Consider the following 22,227-nt stretch of genomic DNA (forward strand, 5'->3'; position numbering starts at 1 on the left):
TTCCCCACTCAGAAATTTAATAAATCTTTATCTGTATTTACTTGTGGTTTGTCTATGGTGTCAGGCTTTAAATTTGGTTCTTCTTTTTAAAAAGATTTTATTTATTTGAGAGGTAGAGTTGGAGAGAGAGAGACAGAGAGAGAGAGAAAGGTCTCTCATCTGCTGGTTCACTCCCCAAATGGCCACAGTGGTTGAAGATGGGCTGATCCGAAGCCAGGAGTTTCCTCTGGGTCTCCTACATGGGTGCAGGGGCCCAAGTATTTGAGCCATCTTTTACTGCTTTCCTAGGCCACAGCAGAGAGCAGGATTGGAAGAGGAACTGCTAGGACTTGAATTAGCATCCATATGGGATACCAGCACTATAGGCGGAGGATTAACCTACTGCACCACGTCACTGGTCCCTACATTTGATTCTTAGAATAATTTGAGGTATTTTGAATTGGAGTGTGACAAACATTTGATTTTTTCCCTTTTCCCTCTCCTACTGTTATCGGAGAACATAGCATTTAGGGTCCTTGCCTCTAGCTTAGAGAAGAATCCAAGCTCAGGCACCAAGGAGACAGGCAATATGGTCAAGTTCAGGATTTATTTGGAAAATGAGAGAAATACACAGGAACATGAGGGCTTTGAAAGGGAGAGGGGCCCAAGAATGGTAAACAGGGAGCTCCATGCCAGCCTTTTCCAGGGAGCAGGCCAGAGGCTGCAGTGAGAGAGGGCACATGGGCAGGAAGAGAGCGGCCACTGTGGGCAGTAGCTGGAGAGCAGCATGAGAATCCAAGAGGCACAGGGGACAACAGGGGTAGGCCCAGTGGGCCACAGCTCTAATCCACTCCCAAAAGAGGTGTGGTTGTATAGTCTGGGTGGATACAGGTGAGATCAGGGAGCAGGGGTGTGTGGCTTCCAGTTCCTGAGCCTAATCTCATCTCCCTGATTGGAGCCCATATCACTTTTTCCTAAGCTATCCCTCAACCCAAAGCAACATTTCCTTGTTGAGTATTTTCCTGCCTCTCGCTACATTCATATGAAAATGACAGCTTCTGCTTTTGTGCCACCCACTTTGTTCCTGCGCCCACACTGCGTTTCACTTTGTTATGTATTTAATACATTTCCAAAACCATGTGGGCAGCATTCCCTTGTTTCTCTTGTGGCTTCTTTAGAGCGCTATCCTCACTCTCCCCCAAGAGCAGCAGTGTCACCGAGCTTCTGGTTGGAGTGGTGTGGCCTTTGTTTCAGCACCACGGACAGCGGCATTCATCACAGCCTGGTCCTCTTCTCTATCATTCCCTGGTTGTGAGCGCTGCTGCTGTTATTTTTTAACATTTTGTTTGAAGGGCACAGAGACAAATTTCCCAGCCATTGGTTCACTCCTCAAATATTCACATTAGCTTGGGTTGAACTAGGCTGGGCCAGGGGCTCAGAACTCCACCCAGGTCTCCACGTGGGTGGCAGGGAGCCTGGTAGTTGAGCCATCACTGTCACTGCTGCCTCCCAGGCTCTGCTTTGGCAGGGAGCTGGGATCCAGAAGGGAGCAAGCACTCAACCCCAGGGCTCTAATAAGCGATGCAGGAGTTCCAGGTGCTGTCTTAGTGGCTCTGCTGAACACCTGTTCCTGCTGTTGTATTTTTCACAGAAGAAAACAGTGACTTTTCTCAGTTTCTCAGATAGTTGCTGCTATTAGGGTTTTTATCTTTACTGTTTTCCAATTGGTTGTTAGCAAACTGTAGGCAAGGTACTGATTGGTGTGCGTTAATCTGGAACTCTTGGTTTCTACTAGCTTTTGTTTTTGTAGCTTCCCTACAGAATTCAAATGAGTGATCATTGATAGTGTCTGCAAACAGTGATCATCTCCCCCTCCTGTCTTTGTCATTCCTCTTATTGACATCCTGGTCTTACTGCGTTTTCCAAAGTAACGTTAACGACTGGACGTCTTTGCTTTTCCTGATTTATTAGCTACATCTACTATGTTTCACTGTTAAATATGACAATTTTTATTCATTTGAAATTGATATTATTTTACAGTTATCAAATATATGATCCAATAGATTTGACTTGATGGGTTGCTATTATTATGTTGAGACAGAATTATCTGTCTCGTGTTAGTTTTCACAGACAATAGTGAAGAAGGGAGTCTTCCATATTTGTTGAGCTTTGATGCTTTTATGTTATCTGGCAACTAATAATTGAAGATGGTATCTTATTTGGGTGTCCTGCATTAAGCCATCTTTACTTTCTTTCAATACGTATTTGTTGTCGTGGCGGACTCTTTATATGTTGTTAAAATTGATTTGTTGGCTCCTGCTTAGAGCTCGGGTACTTGTGTCCATCCGTAGATGGGGTCTGTCTGGAGTTCTTACTGCTTAACTCACATCTGAATCTTTTCATTTTTTATTCCTTCTAGAAATGATTATTTAACATCAGTTGGTAATTAAACTATTCAAAGACTTCATTAGTAAAACTACCTCAATCTGGAGTCTTTTAGGAGAAAAAAATTCTTTGAAAACATTTTATCACTTTCTTCCTTCATTAAGAATCTGTTTCTATGTTCTTTTGAGTCAGTTTAGTTCATTTCCAATAAAGTTTCTTTACTGCATGAAAATTTCAATTTGTTAGCATACAGCTTTATGAATGTTAATGCTCTCTGTCCATATTTAAAATATTTATGAATGTTAATGCTCTCTGTTCATATTTAAAATATTCTTGTCCATATTTAAAATATTTATTTTTCTCTTTAAATGAAATTTCCAGTCACCTCCAATTTTTTTAAAGACTCAATTCTGAATTGTCATTTATTTTTTGCTTTCCAACTTTATTATTTTCCACTTTGCTGTTATTACATTTTGGATCAATTTCCCAACATTGCAGAAACTGTAACCTGGCACATTTGCTATGTTATTGTTTCCTAAATAATTTGTCACTTTGATTCCATCTTCATAATTAATTATTTATAACACCATTTCCAATTCCCATGTAGATGTGACTTTGTTCTTGTCAGTTTGTTTTGTTGCATAAAAAAAAAACTGAGTCATGTGTCTGTCCTGTGGGCAGCATGTGGAGGTTTATTCTGGGGTTGCTTTGTAACTGGTACCTGTCTGCTGAGGGATGGGGCACCTTCTCATCACAGTCACAACACACAGACCCAACAGTGCAACATGACTTTATTTATTGCAATGTTATCATTTAGCTATAAAATGCAAAGAGTCTCATACCAAAAAAATTCCCCAAGTGATTAAAAAGGTGCTAACGTGTGATTCTGTGACAGAAGAATGCAAGTCTGAGGCAAAGGCAGCAAGGAGTCCCCAGGAGCAGCTGCAGCACAGTGTAGAAGGCCTACACTGGCCACAGGCGTGCACAGGGTAGCAGCTGTGTGCAGGGTAGCAGGTGTCTGTAGGGTAGTGGGCATATGCAGTATGGCAGAGGTGCACAGTGTAGAAGGCCTACACAGGTCACAGGCATGCACAGGGTAGCAGCTGTGTGCAGGGTAGCAGGTGTCTGTAGGGTAGTGGGCATATGCAGTGTAGCAGGTGTGGGCAGTGTAGGAGGTGTGTGAAGTGTAGCGGGTGTGTGTAGGGTAATGGGCATATGCAGTGTCACTGGCATGTGCAGTGTAGCCAGTTGCGCAGTGCAGCAGGTATGTGCAGGGTGCCAGGTGTGTGCAGGGTTGCAGGTATGTGCAGGGTAGCAGGTGTGTGCAGTGTAGGAGGTGTGTGAAGTGTAGCGGGTGTGTGTAGCGTAGCGGGCATATGTAGTATAGCAGGCGTGCACAGGGTAGCAGGTGTGTGCAGTGCAGCAGGTGTGTGCAGGGTAGCATATGTACACAGGAAAGCGGGATTGCATGTGCAGTGTGGCAGGTGTGGGCAGTACAGAGGGCATGTGCTGTGTGATGGGCGTGTGTGCTCCTGTGCCATCTGCTCGGTTCTGCATCCCAGCCTGGTTTCTTACCTGTACAGTGGGATTAATCAAGGCACCTCTTTTGTGACTTAAGAGAAGAAATGTGTGTCAAGCACTTGGCACAGCACTCAGACTCAGGGCTAAATTGATGTTGGCCACCACTTCATTGAATCCCACAGAGGTGCTTAGGAATAAGTTTCAATTTCCATTGTGCAGGCTAAGAGCTCAGTCCAGGAGGGCTGATCGCTTCTCAGTCCGTAGCCATGGACCTCAGGCTTCCTGGCTTCGAAGCCTGGTGACCCAAGACAGGCCCAAGGCCCTGGCTTGCTGTGGAGGCGGGGCCAGGGCTGGCAGCAGCAGGTGCACTGCAAACCCTCCTCTGCAAGGACCATCTGCTGGGTGGGAGAAAACACTCATCTTCTATAGGCTTGTTGACTCAGGACCCTCTAGGCGTCACTCAAACCCAAGCAGAGAAGCACTCTGGGGTTTGTCAAGGGTCTAGAAGAACGGGTGAAAGTTACTGGAAGCCTCAGTGCTTAGCTGGTGGAGCCGTCCCTGCCCCTCCCAGGGTGTGCAGCCAGTGGCTTGTCTCTTGGGGATGAAGGCTGTGGTTTGGGGCATGACCCGGACACCACCTGTAGAGGGCTGGATCCATCTCATGGGGCATTTCCCTTCGAGGAAAGCAGGAGAGAGAGAGAATGAGAGGCCGTCGCCTTTGCATCCTTCCTGCCACTGCAGAGTCCCTCGCGGGTCGACATCGCAACCCTATAAGTGACACGCAGAGCCCTGACTCCCTTCTTTGAGATAATGTAGGATTTTCAGATGGGCAGAAGCATCCTTCTGCCTCCCCGGGTCTGCTATGACTCACAGCTGGCCTCTCTCACACTGGGAGACAGCAGCACCTTTGGTGAGGGTGGTCTCTGCCATCAGCCAGCGTCTGCACAGAGGGCCCGGGGCTGTGTGCAGGGCTGGCTCCTCCACATCCTCCCTCCTGCCCTGCCACGCCATGCTGCATTGAGACGCCAAGATCTGGGAGGCATGGACACTTCAAACCCTTTTGTTTAGCCCGGTACATCACTGGTGGCTTTAATAAACTCTCGCAACACTTCTGTAGATAAAACATGAACAGGTGTCATTGCCCAGCTCCCCAGGGAGAACTGTGGAGATGTCACTGGCAGTGACCTGTGACCTGGCACCTGTGTCACAGACCAGCTTTGCTCTGTGTCCTCATCAGTGTGGGGTCATGCACCTGTCAGGCTTTCCTGGGACCGAGGTCAGAGGTCTCACCCACGGTGGGGTCTGGACACTGAGCTGCCCCATCAGTATGGAGGGGGCACACAGTTCTCCTAACCTCAGAACCGTGCTAAGGCTCCTAGCATCCCCGTGTTCACCTGCTGAGATGTGTGTGGGGCTCAGAGCTTTGACCCTGGGTGGGTGAGGCTTCTGACCTTGAACTCGCTATGGATAAAAGGAGGGGCTGAGTTAAAGCAACCCCCAGGCCCATCTGCCCCTCCCTCTGACTTGCTGGCTTATGCCTTGAGGGGGGCCCGCCTCAGGGCCAGGGCCACTTGGGGCCCTGGCTGGACTCAGCTGGTGTCTCCATCTGCAAGCTAGGGAGGCTGGAGGGGCAGAGATGGATTTAATAGCTCTTGAAGCCTTGTCATCTGGAATTTTAGAGGGAGCTTTGAAGATTTGCTGTGGCCTCTGAGGCAGCCTCAGGGAGCACAGTTAATTCAGCTGCCCTTTGTGGAGGTGGCCTCGAGGTGGCCTGGAGCAGGTGTTGGGGGAGAGAGTTTCCCAGGCTCCGTGGAGGGGGCGGTTCTGGCCTCTGGCCACCACCCCCAGCACTGTGTGTACCTCACTGGGAAACTGGATCCGAGTCGTCTGTTCCCCAGCTGTAGTCCTCCGTCGTGTGGTCCCCGCCACAGCTGGGTTAGGGGTGTCCATTACAAGTGAGAGGACCCAGGCCCAAGGTGGGCTGGCGGTGGTGGAGGCCTGGCCCTGGGGAGCCTCCTCCAGCAGGCTGTGGCCCCAGGCCCCCAGACCAGGATTCAGACAGTCCAGATCCTTGCTCGTGACTACCTTGTCTGTCCAGAACCAGCGCAGTCTGGCTCAAGATCCACACCTTACAGGGGTCTAGGGGGCCTCTGCCAGACCCAGGGGTGGTGGCTTCCAGTGGCAGCCTGGGGTAAGGCGCCCTCTAGTGTGTACAGCAGGCACATGCCCTAACCTATTTGTCCTCTGGCGATGGAACAAGCACACGTGGAGCACCCACTGTGTAGCTGGCACTGGTTGAGGCTGTGTGTAGCAGTGAACAGAACATGGAGACGAGGACCCCTGCCCTCATCAGCCCTGCAAAAGGGAACAAAGCAGGAGGGGTGTGGAGGGCAGGGAGGGCAGCTGCATGGCCACTGTGTGTGTGGAGCGGGCAGGGGAGACCTCCAGGGCTGAGACCAGGGTGGGGCCGCCTCAGATCCCTGGGGGGAGCAGCCCAGCTGTCCCCCAGCACAGCTCCAAGCCTGGCCCCGTCACTCTCCCTCCCCGTCCCCATCTCCTGTGTCTCCACCTCGCTGTCCCCTCCAACTGCTCCTAAATTCAGGCCCTCTTCACCCCTCCTCTTACACCTGTAGTCTCTGCCACCCCTCACTGTGGCATTCCCACCTGTTCCTTCAGCTGGTGTTTAGTGGGAATCTGCAGCCACCACGGCCCTCGGGGAAGTGAGTCAGGGCAGGGTAGAGGGAACAGCCAGGGCAGGAGCAAGCAAGGCTGGGAGAGAGCTTGGCCAACTAGAAACTCAGAGGTCCAGTAGGATCGCCAGGGAGGTGGTGTGCGATGAGGGCAGGCCATCGGGGTGCACCTGCCATCTCAGCCACACACCCCAGGGCCACCCTCCTGCCCCAGGCTTTGGCTCCCTCCACACCCTGCAGCAGGTGTGGGCGTGGCATGGCAGAAGGCGATCTGACCTGGGAGCTAGGAAGTTGCGGGCTGGAATCCTGTCTCTGCCACTCTCTAGCTTTGTCTGGATGAGTTGCTTCAGTTCTCTGAGGCTCAGTTTCTATATCTGTCAGATGGGGACAGTGAGGCCCACTCCATGGGCTGAGTGTAGGGAGAAAGCAACAGTGTGTGCAAGGCGCTTAGCGCTGTGTTGGGGCTCGCTAGCCGGCAGCTGGTGTCCATCAAAGGGACACTGAATGCCTCTGCTGGCAGTCAGGGCCCCAGAGTCTGTGTCCAGTCGCCAATTCTGACCCATCCCACCCTCCAGGACCAGGGCACTTTGCACGCGGCTACAGACCCTCTGCTCTTCCACCTTCCCATAATCCTCAGCCCCTCCTTCTGCCTGGGGCCACCTCCCTACCTCTCTCTGTGTTAGCAGCGATGGATGCAATAGGTTCTTGTCTTTGCACAAGAGTTCAGACGTGAGACAGAGCAGCGGTCAGCAAGGTAGCAAGGTTTGGTGGGGTCGGGCATCCCTGAGAACAGATGGGAAGAATCCGGAGAGTGCCCAGGCACGCAGACTGGGGAAAGCAAGGTCACGTGGTTACATGGAGAGCACGCACCCGGCAGGCCAGGCAGGTGGCTCAGCAGAGCGGAGAGCTGAGCGTGCACCCAGGGGCTTATAAGGAAATGGGGTCCAGTTCTTCCCACCATTTTTGCTCCTCTCCCTTCCTCCTCCAGGTGGTGAAATTCCCCCCAAGGTTTCCTGAGGAGCTTCTCCTTGGGTGCCTGCCTTGGAGGAAGAATGTAAGGGTTTTATTGCTCAGTGTTATCAAGCCAGGGAACCCATTTGGTGCTGAGCAGAGAGGATTGTCCTGGGGAGCTTTCCTTGGGGGAGGGCTGAGACCACCTGTCAAGTAATGGGGGGGTGTCTGGGCGGGACTTTGAAGTGTAAAATCCTGGGCTGCTTCCAAGCTGAGCTTCAGCAGGCCCCTCACACACACATAGGCTGATTTCTAACTTCCACCCTAACAAATGCACATCACTCAACCTTCCAGAAAGACCCAGCTCACACAGCAGGGAGGGAACAGAATTGTCCTCTGTTGACCCCTCCTAGCCGACACTGTGGGTCCTTTGTGCTGGGAGGCGCCCTGCCTTCTCACTGTCCTCTGACTTAGCCATGATTGTGGTTCTTTAAAAAATATACAGGGTTACAGAGAGACAGAGACAGAGAGAGAGGTCTTCCATCCACTGGTTCACTCCCCAAATGGCCACAGTGGCCCAGGGCTGGGCCAGGCTGAAGCCAGGAGCCTCTTCAGGTCTCCCATGTGGGTTCAGAGGCCCAAGCACTTGGGCCATCCTCCGTTGTAGGGAGCTGGATCAGAAGTGGAGCTGCCATGGCCGGCACCGCAGCTCACTAGGCTAATCCTCTGCCTGTGGCGCCGGCACCCCGGGGTTCCAGTCCCGGTTGGGGCGCCGGATTCTGTCCCGGTTGCCCCTCTTCCAGTCCAGCTCTCTGCTGTGGCCCAGGAGTGCAGTGGAGGATGGCCCAAATCCTTGGGCCCTGCGCCTGCATGGGAGACTAGGAGAGGCACCTGGCTCCTGGCTTCAGATCAGCGTGGTGCGCCGGCCCCAGTGGCCATTAAGGGACGAACCAACAGAAAAGGAAATCCTTTCTCTCTGTCTCTCTCTCTCTCACTGTCCACTCTGCCTGTCAAAAAAAAAAATAAAATAAAAATAAAAAAGAAAATAAATAAAAAAGAAAAAAAAAAGAAAGAGAAAATAATAGGAGTGGAGCTGCCAGTGTTGCAGGTGGCGGTTTTTACCCACTACGCCACAGCGCTGGCCCCAGTGTGATTGTGGCTCCTGGAGGCTGGGCCACTCTTGTACGGATTTCCCTTTCTCCCACCCCTAGTGGGGCTAGTGGAGAGGGAGCTGGTTTCTGGGCACAAGGACTTGTTTCATCTCTTCAGCGCTGATCTGTGCAGTTGTAACAGAATCTGAGTGACTTGGGCAAGCGCAGGGCCCCGGGGAGGTGCAAACCCAAACATTGCACTTCGGTAATTAGACGAGGCAGATGTTGCTTGTGGCAGATCCCAAGCCCTGCTGTTTAGAGCAATGACATTGCCCATCGTATGTAACTTCCTTGACCCCCGAACCTCCCAAACACTGCCCGCTGAGAGCTGTGGGGGAGAGTGTCTCCCGGTTAGCCTGGTCCCTGCCCACGAGGGTGTGGAGTTGAAACTGGGTAATGATCTGAAAGAACTCCCTTCCCCACCCCTGGCCTTAAATACTCATCCAGCTGTCAAGTAAGGCCAGGTGCCGCTCAGCCCCTCCCTGAGAGCAGAACCTTTGGTTTCTCAGGCCCACACTACGGTCCTGGCAGAATCACGGGGTGGAGTCTGGGAGGAACCACCCAGAGGGAGTCTCAGAGGGGTGCAGGGGACTCAAATAAACGTTATCCATATGGCAACCTCATATCTGTCTTAAATCTGATTTCAGTCAAAATAATGCATGCAAATGGTTACAAAGCTTATCGTGAAGAATAGAAATCCATTGTTCGCTTCCCTCAAGCTCCCTTCTCTTACAACTCTTGCTTGTTGGTTGCTAATTCCCCCACATTTAAAAATAATTGATTGGGGCCAGTGCTGTGGTGTAGCGGGTTAAGCCGTCGCCTGCAGTGCCGGCATCCCATATGGGCGCCAGTTCCAGTTCCGACCACTCCACTTCTGATCCAGCTCTCTGCTGTGGCCTGGGAAAGCAGTGGAAGATGGCCCAAGTCCTTGGGCCCCTGCACCTACATGGGAGACCCAGAAGAAGCTCCTGGCTTCAGATCAGGCCAGTTCTGACCATTGCAGCCACTTGGGAAGTGAACCAGTGGATAGAAGCCCTCTCTCTCTGCCTTTCAAATAAATAAATAAATCTTTTATTTTTATTTATTTTTAAAAAGATTTTATTTATTTATTTATTTGAAAGCTAGAGTTAGAGAGAGAGAGAGAGAAACAGAGAGACAGAGAGAAAGATCTTACTTGCACTGATTCATTTCCCAAATGGCCACAACGCCCGGAGCTGCACTGATCCGAAGCCAGGAGCCAGGAGCTTCTTCCTGTTCTCCCACGTGGGTGCAGGGGCCCAAGCACTTGGGCCGTCTTCCACTGCTTTCTCAGACCATCAGCAGAGAGCTGGATTGGAAGAGGAGCAGCTGGGACTAGAACTGGTGCCCATATAGGATACCGGCACCACAGGCAGAGGATTAACTTACTATGCCACAGTGCTGGCCCCATAAATAAATCTTTTACAACAATAATTGGCTATCGCGCTGCCTCTAGATTCACTCACTTCAGACATCCACTGATGGCTCGTTATAGTAAGTGAAGTCTGAACATCTTACGTCACCATCCCTCCTCTCCCCGTCCTGTGTGCTGCCCACTCAGTGTTGGCTACCACGCATGCTATTGTAACTACCTACCAAGTGCTCTCCTTCTTGTGCGACCTTTGGTTTTCCTGGAGTTAGCTATTCCTCGGTTGCTATTTTCTCGTTTGCTTAGTTATTTTTAAAACGTACTCACAGTTGATCTTTTCCAAATGCTCCAGCACGAATCCCCTGATGATAAACAGCTCCATGCGGCACAGATGGTCTGGAACTCTGTTTCCGTGCCTCATCCTCCGGCCTGTTTCTTCTAAGTGAGCCGTCTCTGGTCCTGGTGCAGGGTGGTCCTCCAGGGTTCTTTGCATTTCTGTCCTGCGTAGGAGCCACTGTCTCCTGGACCCTGTGTTTTTCTTTTCTTGGTTTATTTATCTCCTTGTCTTGCTGAATCATTTCCTCTCCAAGAAAACGTGCAGGGAAGGCAAGCTTGGGGGACCTTCCATGTGCACACTTGGACCCACCGCAGAGTTTGGCTGACGGTAGGACCCTTGGTGATAATGACTGTGGCAGGCGCTGCTCCCCGCCTCCCCTCTCCCACCTGACTTTGGTGATAATGACTGTGGCAGGCGCTGCTCCCCGCCTCCCCTCTCCCACCTGACTTTGGTGATAATGACTGTGGCAGGCGCTGCTCCCCGCCTCCCCTCTCCCACCTGACTTTGCTGATAATGACTGTGGCAAGCGCTGCTCCCCGCCTCCCCGCCTCCCCTCTCGCACCTGACTTTGCTGATGAGGAGTCCCTGCCTTTGTCACCTGTGGTCACCAGTGCGGGAACGGTGCCTCCTCTCTGGGAGCTTTCAGAATCTTCTTTTAATTTCTTGTTTTGAAATTTTACAGTTGCATCCTTTTTAAAAAACTTTTATTTAATGAATATAAATTTCCAAAGTACAGCTTTTGGATTACAGTGGCTTCCCCCCCCAACTTCCCTCCCACCCGCAACTCTCCCCTCTCCCGCTCCCTCTCCCATCCCATTCACATCAAGATTCATTTTCAATTCTCTTTATATACAGAAAATCAGTTTAGTATATATTAAGTAGAGATTTCAACAGTTTGCACCCACACAGAAACACAAAGTGAAAAATACTGTTTTAGTACTAGTTATAGCATTAAATCACAATGTACAGCACATTAAGGACAGAGATCCTACATGAGGAGTAAGTACACAGTAACTCCTGTTGTTGACTTAACGAACTGACACTCTTGTTTATGGTGTCGGTAATCACCTAAGGCTCTTGTCATGAGTTGCCAAGGCTATGGAAGCCTTTTGAGTTCACCGACTCTGATCATATTTAGACAAGGTCATAGTCAAAGTGAAAGTTCTCTCCTCCCTTCAGAGAAAGGTACCTCCTTCTTTGATGACCTGTTCTTTCCACTGGGATCTCACTCACGGAGATCTTTCATTTAGGTCATTTTTTAAATTTTTTTTTTGCCAGGGTGTCTTGGCTTTCCATGCCTAAAACACTCTTATGGGCTTTTCAGCTGGATCCAAATGCCTTAAGGGCTGATTCTGAGGCCAGAGTGCTGTTTAGGACATCTGCCATTCTATGAGTCTGCTGTGTATCCTGCTTCCCATGTTGGATTGTTCTCTCCATTTTTTTTATTCTATCAGTTAGTATTAGCAGCCACTAGTCTTGTTTATGTGATCCCTTTGACTCTTAGACCTATCATTATGATCAATTGTGAACAGAAATTGATCACTTGGACTAGTGAGAAGGCATTGGTACATGCCACCTTGATGGGATTGAATTGGAATCCCCTGGCATGTTTCTAACTCTACCATTTGGGGCAAGTCCGATTGAGCATGTCCCAAATTGTACATCTCTTCCCTCTCTCATTCCCACTCTTATATTTAGCAGGGATCACTTTTCAGATAAGTTTCAACATTTAAGAGTAACTGCGTATTAATTACAGAAGTCAACCAATAGTATTAAGTAGAACAAAAAATACTAAGAGGGATAACATATTAAGTTGTTCATCAACAGTCGGGGCAAGGGCTGATCAGGTCACTGTTTCTTATACTGTCCATTTCACTTCAACAGGTTTCCTTTTTGGTGCTCAGTTAGTTGCCACTGATCAGGGAGAACATATGATATTTGTCCCTCTGGGACTGGCTTATTTCACTCAGCATGATGTTTTCCAGATTCCTCCATTTTGTTGCAAATGACCGGATTTCATTGTTTTTTACTGCTGTATAGTATTCTATGGAGTACATGTCCCATAATTTTTTTATCCAGTCTACTGTTGATGGGCATTTGGGTTGGTTCCAGGTCTTAGCTATTGTGAATTGAGCTGCAATAAACATTAATGTGCAGATGGCTTTTTTATTAGCCAAATTAATTTCCTTTGGGTAAATTCCAAGGAGTGGGATGGCTGGGTTGTATGGTAGGGTTATGTTCAGGTTTCTGAGGAATCTCCAGACTGACTTCCATAGTGGCTTAACCAGTTTGCCTTCCCACCAACAGTGGGTTAGTGTCCCTTTTTCCCCACATCCTCTCCAGCATCTGTTGTTGGTAGATTTCTGAATGTGAGCCATTCTCACCGGGGTGAGGTGAAACCTCATTGTGGTTTTGATTTGCATTTCCCTGATGGCTAGTGATCTTGAACATTTTTTCATGTGCCTGTTGGCCATTTGGATTTCCTCTTTCGAAAAATGTCTATTGAGGTCCTTGGCCCATCTCTTAAGTGGGTTGTTTGTTTTGTTGTTGTGGAGTTTCTTGAGCTCTTTGTAGATTCTGGTTATTAATCCTTTATCTGTAGCATAGTTTGCAAATATTTTTTCCCATTCTGTCAGTTGCCTCTTCACTTTCCTGACTGTTTCTTTTGCAGTACAGAAACTTCTCAATTTGAAGTTGCATCCTTTTTTGGAAAAAGATTTATTTATTTATTTGAAAAGCAGAGTCACAGAAAGGCAGAGGCAGTGAAAGAGAGAGAGGTCTTCCATCCACTGGGTCATTCCCCCAAATGGCTGCAGTGGCCAGAGCTGGGCTGAACCAAAGCCAGGAGCCAAAAGCTTCTTCCAGGTCCCCCACACAGGTGTAGGGACCCAAGTCCTTGGCCATCTTCTACTTCTACTACTATGGCTTTCCCAGGGCATGGCAGAGAACTGGATCAGAAGTGGAGCATCCAGGACTTGAACCAGTACCCATATGGGGGTGCCGGCACTGCAGGTGGCAGCTTTACCCCCTACGCCACAGCACTGGCCCCCAGTTGCATCTTTTGGTGTGAGTGCGCTGTGGCTCGATTGCCTCGTAGGTGACTGCACTGTGGGGAAGCATCTGAGCCGAGCAGGAGGCCTGGGCTCACTAGCAAAGTCCTCACTCACGCAGCCCAGAGCAGTGAGAGCAAGTGTCGCCCTCTTCCCCATCCAATCCAGCTCCAAGCAGACGTAAATTCAAAGAGGTTCTGGTGCGGTGGCCTTATTGCACTGCCAAGCCCATGGCGGGCTCTTTGGGCTGCCAGCAATGGCAGCAGTGCCCGGGGTCAACTGCGTGTGACTGAGACCACGAGCTGGGGGAGCACTCTCCATCATGCTCACAACAGCCGGCAGTGTGGGCTTCGGGATCCTTGCTCATGGAGAAGGAAAGCAGGGCTCGCAGAGTGTGAATGTTGGATACACAATTACCATGGGAGTAGGCAGCATGGTGAGGCTCAAATGCCTCTCCTGGGCTCCCTTGGCCCTTGGTGGTGGGGTGCAGCTGAGTGTAGAGACAGGCTGGGTGACAGTGCTATCTCGGGTGACGCACTGTGGCTGTGGTCATCCTCCTTTCCCGTGACCATGGGGAAGACCACACTCAGGGGGCTTCTGTGAACCGACATGATCCAGCCTGCTCTGCTTTGCCGAGATCCTGGGCAAGAATAAGCAACGTGTGGCCTGAGTGCCTGGAAGCTTACGCTTTTACAGTCTTGAAGTCACAGAACTCATGAATCGCAGACGCTTCATCGTGAGGCATTCAAGCCCCCAGTGTGGGAGTCCAGGGCTTCTGCCAGGAGGCTGGCAGCACAGGAAGTGTGGCTTCCAGGTCCCAGAATCCGTGAGCACACATTGGCCCTGGCAGGAACGGACCCACCCCCTTCTGGAATACGGCCCAGTGCCAGCGTCTTCTGCTGTCCGTCAGACACGGACAGAGAGTGCTGCCTGCCTGGGGGTCTCCCTGGGCACTCAGCCCCATGGATGAGCAGAATGCGGGACAGAGAGCTCAGGGGGTTCCCCTATAGTCTCCCCGCCAGCGGGCAGCAGGCAGCCTGCAGGACCCACCCGGAGGCCCTGTCTTCACTCTCAGCTCTCCCGCACTGGGGATGCCGGGTTGGAATGTAGGTTGCTCCTCTGAGCTCCTGCAGGAGTTTAATCCCCACTCCTGTGTTAATGGCTTTAAAGAGGTGGGAAGTGAATCGGTTAGGTTGTTTGGATGGGGTTCCTGGTGGCTTCAGGGAGAGGGACATGGACAGATCCTGTCGTTGTGTGGTGCAGCTGAGGGCCCTCGCCAGTGCCTGCCGCGCTGTTGGACTTAGACCCTGCAGACCCAGAGTCAACCTTTTCTTCTTTATAAGTAACTTGCCTCAGGTATTTCATTATAGTAACAAAAAGCTGGGCCATCGTGACCAAGCGGCTTCAGTCGCTGCTTGCAGTACTGGCATCCCATACGGAAGTGGCAGTTTGAGTCACAGCTTCTCCACTTCCAATCCAGCTCCCTGCTAATGCACCTGGGAAGGCAGCAGAAGATGCCCAGGTGCTTGGGCCCCTGCACCCACATGGGAGACCAGGATGAAATTCCTGGCTCCTGGCTTCTGGCTTTGGCCTGACCGAGACCTGACTGTGGCCACTGGAGAGTAAACCAGCAAATGGGAGATCTCTCCCTCCCCCTCTCCCTCTGTCACTGCCTTTCAAATAAAATAAATATGTAAATGCTTAAAATAAAAAGGCCTGTGAGTTGGGAAGCGCAGTGCCACCTGCCTCTCCATTGCTTCTATTATTTCGTAGCTGCTCTAATTCTGCAGCCTTCATCCAAATGTTAAGTGAAGCCATTGTGAATTTCCCACCTCCTGAGGCTCCTTAAAATGCCGTGTCAAACGCCTCATACCTCTTTTCACCGTGGATAATGAGAAACATTTACAAAATTTGCTTTCTTACATTTGAGCTTATTCTACAATGTCTTTTAGATACAATGTCTTTCAGACAGAAGGAACTGTTCCTGAAAAAACCCAAATCCCCAAAGACCATTATTCCTTCTAAAAAACAAACGTACGTAATTGCGTTGTGACATTCACCTCTCAAATCCACGTGTGCGAAGCATGGCCGAGATAATTCTTGAAATACAAGGTACACCAAGGGAGAGCTTTGCTTTACCTGCTGTGTGTCTTGAGACTGATAAAGGATGTTTCTTTTCAAAAAGGAAGAAAAGAGACAGTTTCCTAATCAGGTAATTCAGAGAGCAAAACAGACGGGCTCCTCCGTGGTCAGACCCTGACAGTTGGAACAGCAGAGGAGGAAGTCAGTACGCTGGGAGCCAGAGGCGGGAGAGGCTGTGACCCTCAGGGCTGACTTTGGGCTTGGCTCACTGTCCACCAGCACTTCCTGCAAGGGCAGGGTTGGGGTGTAGGGGGAGGGAGCGAACGTGCCAGCGGCCGTGGCTCGAGCCCCGGAGCTGGTCTGGGAGAAGTTTGGTGGCAGAGTCCGTTGGGGAGGGCCAGCTGCAGAAGCTGAGGAGCTGGGGAGCTTGGTCCTCTACAAGCCCCCACCTTTAACTCTGCCTTTCAAATAAATAAAAAATAATTTGGGGCCAGCGCCATGGCTCACTTGGTTAATCCTCCGCCTGCGGCGCCAGCATCCCATATGGACGCTGGGTTCTGGTCCCGGTTGCTCCTCTTCCAGGCCAGCTCTCTGCTATGGCCCAGGATGGCAGTGGAGGATGGCCCAAGTTCTTGGGCCCTGCACCCGCATGGGAGACCAGGAGGAAGCACCTGGCTCCTGGCTTCGGATCAGCACAGCGCCGGCCATAGCAGCCATTTGGGGGGTGAACCAACAGAAGGAAGATCTTTCTCTCTTTCTCTCTCTCTCACTGTCTATAACTCTGTCAAATAAATAAATAAAAATAATTTTAAAAAATAATGTATATAACTTAGTGGGATTTTTCCAAAATATTGCAAGGAGAAGCTTGGTGGTTTTTAAAATTGATTTGAGAGAGAGAAAGTGAGTTTCCATCTGCTCGTTCACTCCCCCAGATGCCCACAACAGCTGGGGAAGCATTGATGCTGAAACCAGGAGCCAGGAACTTGATCCTGGTCTCCCATGTGGATGGCAGAAACCCAAAGACTTGAGCCCTCACTGTGGCCTCCTAGGGTCAGCATTAGAGGAAGCTGGAGCAGGAGCCAGAAGCCAGTATCAAAGCCAACTACTCAAATGTGGGGTACAGGCATGCCAGCCAGTGTCTGAACTGCTAGCCTGCCCGGATTCAGTGGTTTTTTAGTGTGTGGATGGCCCCCGACTCACAATGGTTCACGTTTACGTTGTACAGAAGCAATTCACAGCCTCTAGAAGACATCCCTGGGATCTGAGCTTTGACCTTTCCCCAGTCTAGCCATACGCAGCACAACCACCTCTCATGGAAGTCGTAACCGTGAACAGCTGATGCCCCACAGGGCGCCGTGTTGCCTGGCAGGATGTTTGGCGGGTTAGGTGTGTTCAATGCATTTCAGACTCCCAAGTCTGAATTTTTTTGACTTAGGATCGCCCCTTCGTAAGGCAAGGCGCATCTGTAGTCACAAAGTTCTACAACCCTGACCCCAGAATATGTCCATCACCCTGAAAGGGAACCACGTTCCCACCCACAGTCTCCCAGCTGACCCTTCCCTCCGGCCCCTGGCGGCCACCAACCTTACTTTTTTTATTTATCATTATTTAATTTTAAAATTATCATTTAACAACATTGTATGGTAATCATTTAACCAAATTAAACTTGCAGCCTCCAATCTACTTTTGACTTCTGTAATGGTCTTCGAGCCTGAGCTCTCCCCTGGACTGCAGAACCAGTTCTGGCCTTGTGATGGGAGGACCAGAGGAATCCTGTGAATAAAGAGTGTTTGCTGCAGAATCCAAGGCCCAGCCACTGGGCGAGGGCCCTGGGCAGAGCCCCTTCCCCTCACCCTGTGCTTTAGGGGTCCCTACTGCTTCTCCTGCATGGGACCCTAGAACTTGATGAGGGTCGCTGCCACCAAGGGTCTCAGAGGGGTGAGCAGAGCACCAGTGTTGGGGAGGGGCCGCAGACTGGGGCTGTGCCACGTTGGCGCTGGAGCCCTCCGTGCACACGTTTCCAAGTTCCTATAGGACCGAAGGGAGAAGATGGTGCCTCCCCCATCGTGTGAAGTCTCTTCAGGACTGAACGTGCCTTATTTCCTCCCTAGCTGTCTCCTTGCACTTGCTTACAAAATACAACATGGCGAGAACTTGACTTTGAGCACTTGCGTGGCCCTGGAAGGGCTCTGTGCACCTGTTACGCGTAAGCTGCACGGTGGATGCATTGCCTGACTCTTCCCTTGCAGTCCTGTGAGGGGGCTGTGCTGAGCCTCTCAGGGACTCTGTGGTGCCCTGGGAGTATGGGGTGCAGCCAGCCAGCCCCAGCACCCCTGGGTGCCCTGAGCCTGCCTTTCAGAGCCATCCCCATGTCACTCACACACAGGGGCCTCTGAGGAGTCCCAGACCTGTGCGTGGAAATCGCCATGTACTCGGGGCTGGTGCTCACCTGGGCCAGTTTGTCCCCAGCCTTTGTTCGCAGGGGTCACACAGGCAGGGGGACCTGCATGGAGAGCTGAGGCACCTGGCCTGGTGGCCCTGTCCCCTGGACAAGACTAAAGGCCCCCTCTTCCAGCAGTGTCTTCTCCCCACAGGAAAGTACCTGGCCATACCTGTTTGGCGTGATCATGGTGCCCGCCTTCATCCAGCTGTTGACCCTGCCGTGCCTCCCTGAGAGCCCGTGCTACCTGCTGCTGGAGAAGCATGACGAGGAGGGAGCTGTGAAAGGTAGGGGTCCTGTCCCCTTGTCACGTGTGGGTCAGCCCTGCAGGTGCACCAGGACCTGGGCTGATGGGCACGGGAGGGACAGCATCGTGATTTCACTCTGCAGACTCTCGGACCCTGGCTGAGCACCCAAGGACGGCTTCTCACTTTGCCTCCCAACAGCCCCGCTGTGGGGGCTGAGCAGGGCACAGGGTCATCCACAGAGTCTGGAAAAGCCAGAGTGGTCAGGGACCCAGGACCCTCGCTTGCATGCAGTCTGTTCCATGCCACTTCTGTGGCTGCTCCCAACCCCCGAGAGGAAGCAGACCCAGATTTCCTAGTGACTCAGGGATTTGTGGGAGGAGGGGCCCTCCTCTCCTGCCTCCACATTCATGCTCGAGGGCACAGTGCAGAATGAGCACCACTGTCTCGGCCAGAGCCCAGCAGTGGGCAGATGTGGGCCCATTTTACAGGAGAGAAAGTGAGGCTTGCAATGGGGCTTCAGGCAGATAAAACTTTCGGAATCAGGTGCTTCTCCTAGAGCCCCTAAAAGGCAAAATCATTCTGCCTGGCGACAGACACAGCGGGCTGAACGTTGTGCTTTGTTCCCCTTATAAAATGGCCCCCAGCAGGTGGCGCCGGGTTAGGTTCCAGGGCTTTCAGCTACCCTTACTGCCGTCACCCCATGAGCAATTCTCTTATGCCCCCTGAGCCTGGGCGGCCTGGTGTGAAGAGGGGAAGGTCGGGAGCTTCCCCCAGGCTGTGGTGGGTGGAATTAGATGGTTTGTGTTGCTGTCTGCTCTAATCACTGCTTGGGACTCTGCACAGCCTCTCATGCGTGAGGTTGACCTGCCAGAGTGCCCGCGTGGAGGTGTGTGTGTGTATGTGCGCACGCGCGCATGCAGTATCTTTGAGAACTCAAGCCGTGCAAGCATTTTGCAGATTCCAAATGACACAGAATATCCATCACTGCCTGGTTTGTCTAGCCGTTCACAGCTGAGATCCAGTTTCTGGTTTCTGGGACGGGAAACCAGGGGGCGCTGTCCTCGGCTTTGCTTTGTCCGTGATGGGCCTAGGCTTTCAGAGAAAGTCCCCAGCCCAGGCTGCGGATTGGGTTCGTGGAGCGGAACCGCAGTCGTGTCAACACGGTGTCTGTGCAGTTGTCCCTCCTTCCCTGGACTCCATTCCCATCCCCCCACCCTGCTACATAGCGGCCAAGGGTGAAGTGCCTGACCTGGCTCTTTATTTCTCTATGCCAGCTCAGTGGCTCCAAGTGGGACAGAGAGCCCGAACTCCTGCCCCAAGAAAGGAAGGTGGAAACGAGCTTCTACCCTAAGGGAACTTGACGGGCGCTGCTTCGTGACTGGGGTCCTTTGATTAGGACCCTTTGCCATGCAAGAGGCAGAAACCCTTCTCGAGGCAGTGGAAGCCGAGCAAGGGGAATTGCACTCCTGCTCTGTCTGCCTGAGCTTCCAGCCAGCTGAAGGCTGGGTGCAGGAGCAGAGCAGCGGGGATAAGAATGTCCCGGGCCATGAGGACGAAGATGGCGCCCTGGACAGGCACGTTGGGTCTGATGGCCAGAGGAACGTCCCAGGAGCACCCTGAACTTGACCATGCTGCCTCCCTGTGGTCGGCCTCTACAGGGCCAGCCCCTGGGAGATGTAGAACACTGCAGGACAGAGAGAGCCTGAGCTCTCCGACCACATAGATCCCGAGAAGGCAGGGAGGCAGCAAACAGGTGCGTTTCCTTCAGGTGTGGCGGGATCCAGCATCCAGCCCTCAGCCGCCGAGCTGCTGCCTCTGCACATCTAGACGTTCTGAGGACGCTGCGGGCTTCTGTCTTTTTTTTTTTTTTTTTTTTTAATTTTTGACAGGCAGAGTGGACAGTGAGAGAGAGACAGAGAGAAAGGTCTTCCTTTTGCCGTTGGTTCACCCTCCAATGGCCACCGCGGTAGCGCGCTGCGGCCGGCGCACCGCGCTGTTCCGAAGGCAGGAGCCAGGTGCTTATCCTGGTCTCCCCTGGGGTGCAGAGCCCAAACACTTGGGCCATCCTCCACTGCACTCCCTGGCCACAGCAGAGAGCTGGCCTGGAAGAGGGGCAACCGGGACAGGATCGGTGCCCCGACCGGGACTAGAACCCGGTGTGCCAGCGCCGCAAGGCGAAGGATTAGCCTGTTGAGCCACGGCGCCGGCCCAGGCTTCTGTCTTACACAGACTGTGCGCCCCGGCACCGAGGCCGCGCTGAGCAGCTCCCGTGAGACAGCCCCATCCCAGAAGAGGGAGGTCCCCCTTCACCTAGCACAGGTTTCAGTCCCTGGAGAGCTCTGGTGTATATCACAATTCAGCCCACCCACCTTACGATGGAAAGCCAAAAATGCAGTCTTACACAAAATAGAACGTGCGTTCACTCTCGCTTTCACGACTGATCAAGGCGGGCTGTGCAGGGCTGTTGGGTTCTCCACTGTGTCAGAGCCTAGCTCCGTCCATGTCTTCTCTGCCACCCTTAGAAGGTTGCCTTGTGGTCCAAAGTGGCTGCCGTTACATCAGCATTCCAGCCAAGAGGAGGAGGAGTGTCTGTGGCCAGTGCTGTCCTGTCCCCCCCGAGCTGGACCCATGCCCACCCTGTGGAAGCTCAGCAGGGCAGGAGCAGGAAGGCCAGCTCTTCTTGCCAGTTCATCCCTCTCTGCCTCAGTTTCCCCAGCTGTTAACTGGCCATCAGTGCTGACCTGTGAGGGGGGGGGTCTCATGAGGATGTTGTGGCCTCTGTGTGTCCAGCACCCCTGGCCTCAGCCGTAGCGCCCTCCCGGGAGCAGACACTGGGCCTCGTCCCTCCTGTAACAACACAGTGGATGTTTGCAGTCTGCACCCTGCACGCAGACACTCGCAAAACTCCAGATTAATGGAAACGATGGAATTTGATTCCACAGCCTCTCAGCTCTGTGGTTTCTTTTCATCATTCTTTGGAGTTGCATGGAGAGAAACATCACCGATTTCTGCCTGGGTGGTCCTCAGCACGTCTCCTACCCTCCCTGAAGCCCACCAGAGCCAACGACCCTGGTCCTAAGAGCCAGCACAGGGCCTGGCACGTGGGAGGTCACAGGCTCAGATGAGCTGAGGCGGGGGATCTTCACAATGACATCCTTTGTGAGAAGAGGAGCTCGCTCACTCACTTCTACAAGCCAGGAAGCGTCCCTCGCCAGAGAGCTGGACCCACTGACCTCTGAGCCTGCAGCTTCCGGGGCTGTGAGAACTGCATGGCTGAGCCCCAAGCCCCCCAAGTCTCACTCAGTCTGTCCTCAAGGGCCAAAACTGAATGTTGGGAGTAGGGTAGGAGCCCCTGCCAGGATTCTCATCCCAGCTCCTCCTGGCAGTGAAGTGGCCTTCCCGGGGTCCCCATCACACCCTACCTTGGCCTCTCTGACTTCAGTTCAGCTGTTGGCTAACAGGTCCTCCCTCCAGGGCACCAGAGGTCTCTCCAAACCCTGGCTGTTTGTCCTCTGTGGCCATGTGTTGCCTAGTCCATGTGTGTGTTGCGGGGGGAGGCAGGAACTGGTGGGTACGTGCCCTCAACTCCCACCCCTGGTGGACAATCCTGGGAGACAGTGCACCCCGAGCCGCTCAGCAGCCGAAGGGTACCGCCCACCCTACCCACAGAAGGCTCCACGGCGATGGCTCCGTGTGACGCGCCACATGGCTCGTCCCTCCCTCCCAGCCGCAGACATCCACACCCAGTCCTTGTCTCGTGCTGTACATGCAGGGCTGCAGTGCCCGCACCTGCTCACCTGCAGAAGGGACGCCCCAACCGCGTGAGCCCCGGGGACTCACGGAGCCTGCAGAGAACAGACCCTGGCCTGTGTCAGTCAAGACTTGGTGAAGACTGGCTTCATCATGGCCATGGCTCAGAAATGCGCCTGCCGGCCCAGGGAGCTCCAGGCAGAAGAAGGCAGCAAAGTTGGCTGAACCAAACACGTGGCATGGGGCCTGCGCCCCA

At 52.4% G+C, this 22,227-nt stretch overlaps 1 protein-coding gene across 1 annotated transcript in view; it reads left to right on the plus strand.

Moving 5' to 3' along the window:
* Positions 1-22,227, plus strand: part of SLC2A9 (solute carrier family 2 member 9) — a 148,442-nt gene that overhangs the window by 61,757 nt on the left and 64,458 nt on the right. Inside the window, exon 9 of the mRNA XM_062213468.1 lies at positions 18,128-18,260. Within this exon, the coding sequence (XP_062069452.1) occupies positions 18,128-18,260 (133 nt within the window). The remainder of the gene's footprint in view (positions 1-18,127; positions 18,261-22,227) is intronic.

The sequence above is a fragment of the Lepus europaeus genome, chromosome 16 (assembly GCF_033115175.1).
Source record: "Lepus europaeus isolate LE1 chromosome 16, mLepTim1.pri, whole genome shotgun sequence".
In the NCBI taxonomy this organism is placed as follows: domain Eukaryota; kingdom Metazoa; phylum Chordata; class Mammalia; order Lagomorpha; family Leporidae; genus Lepus; species Lepus europaeus.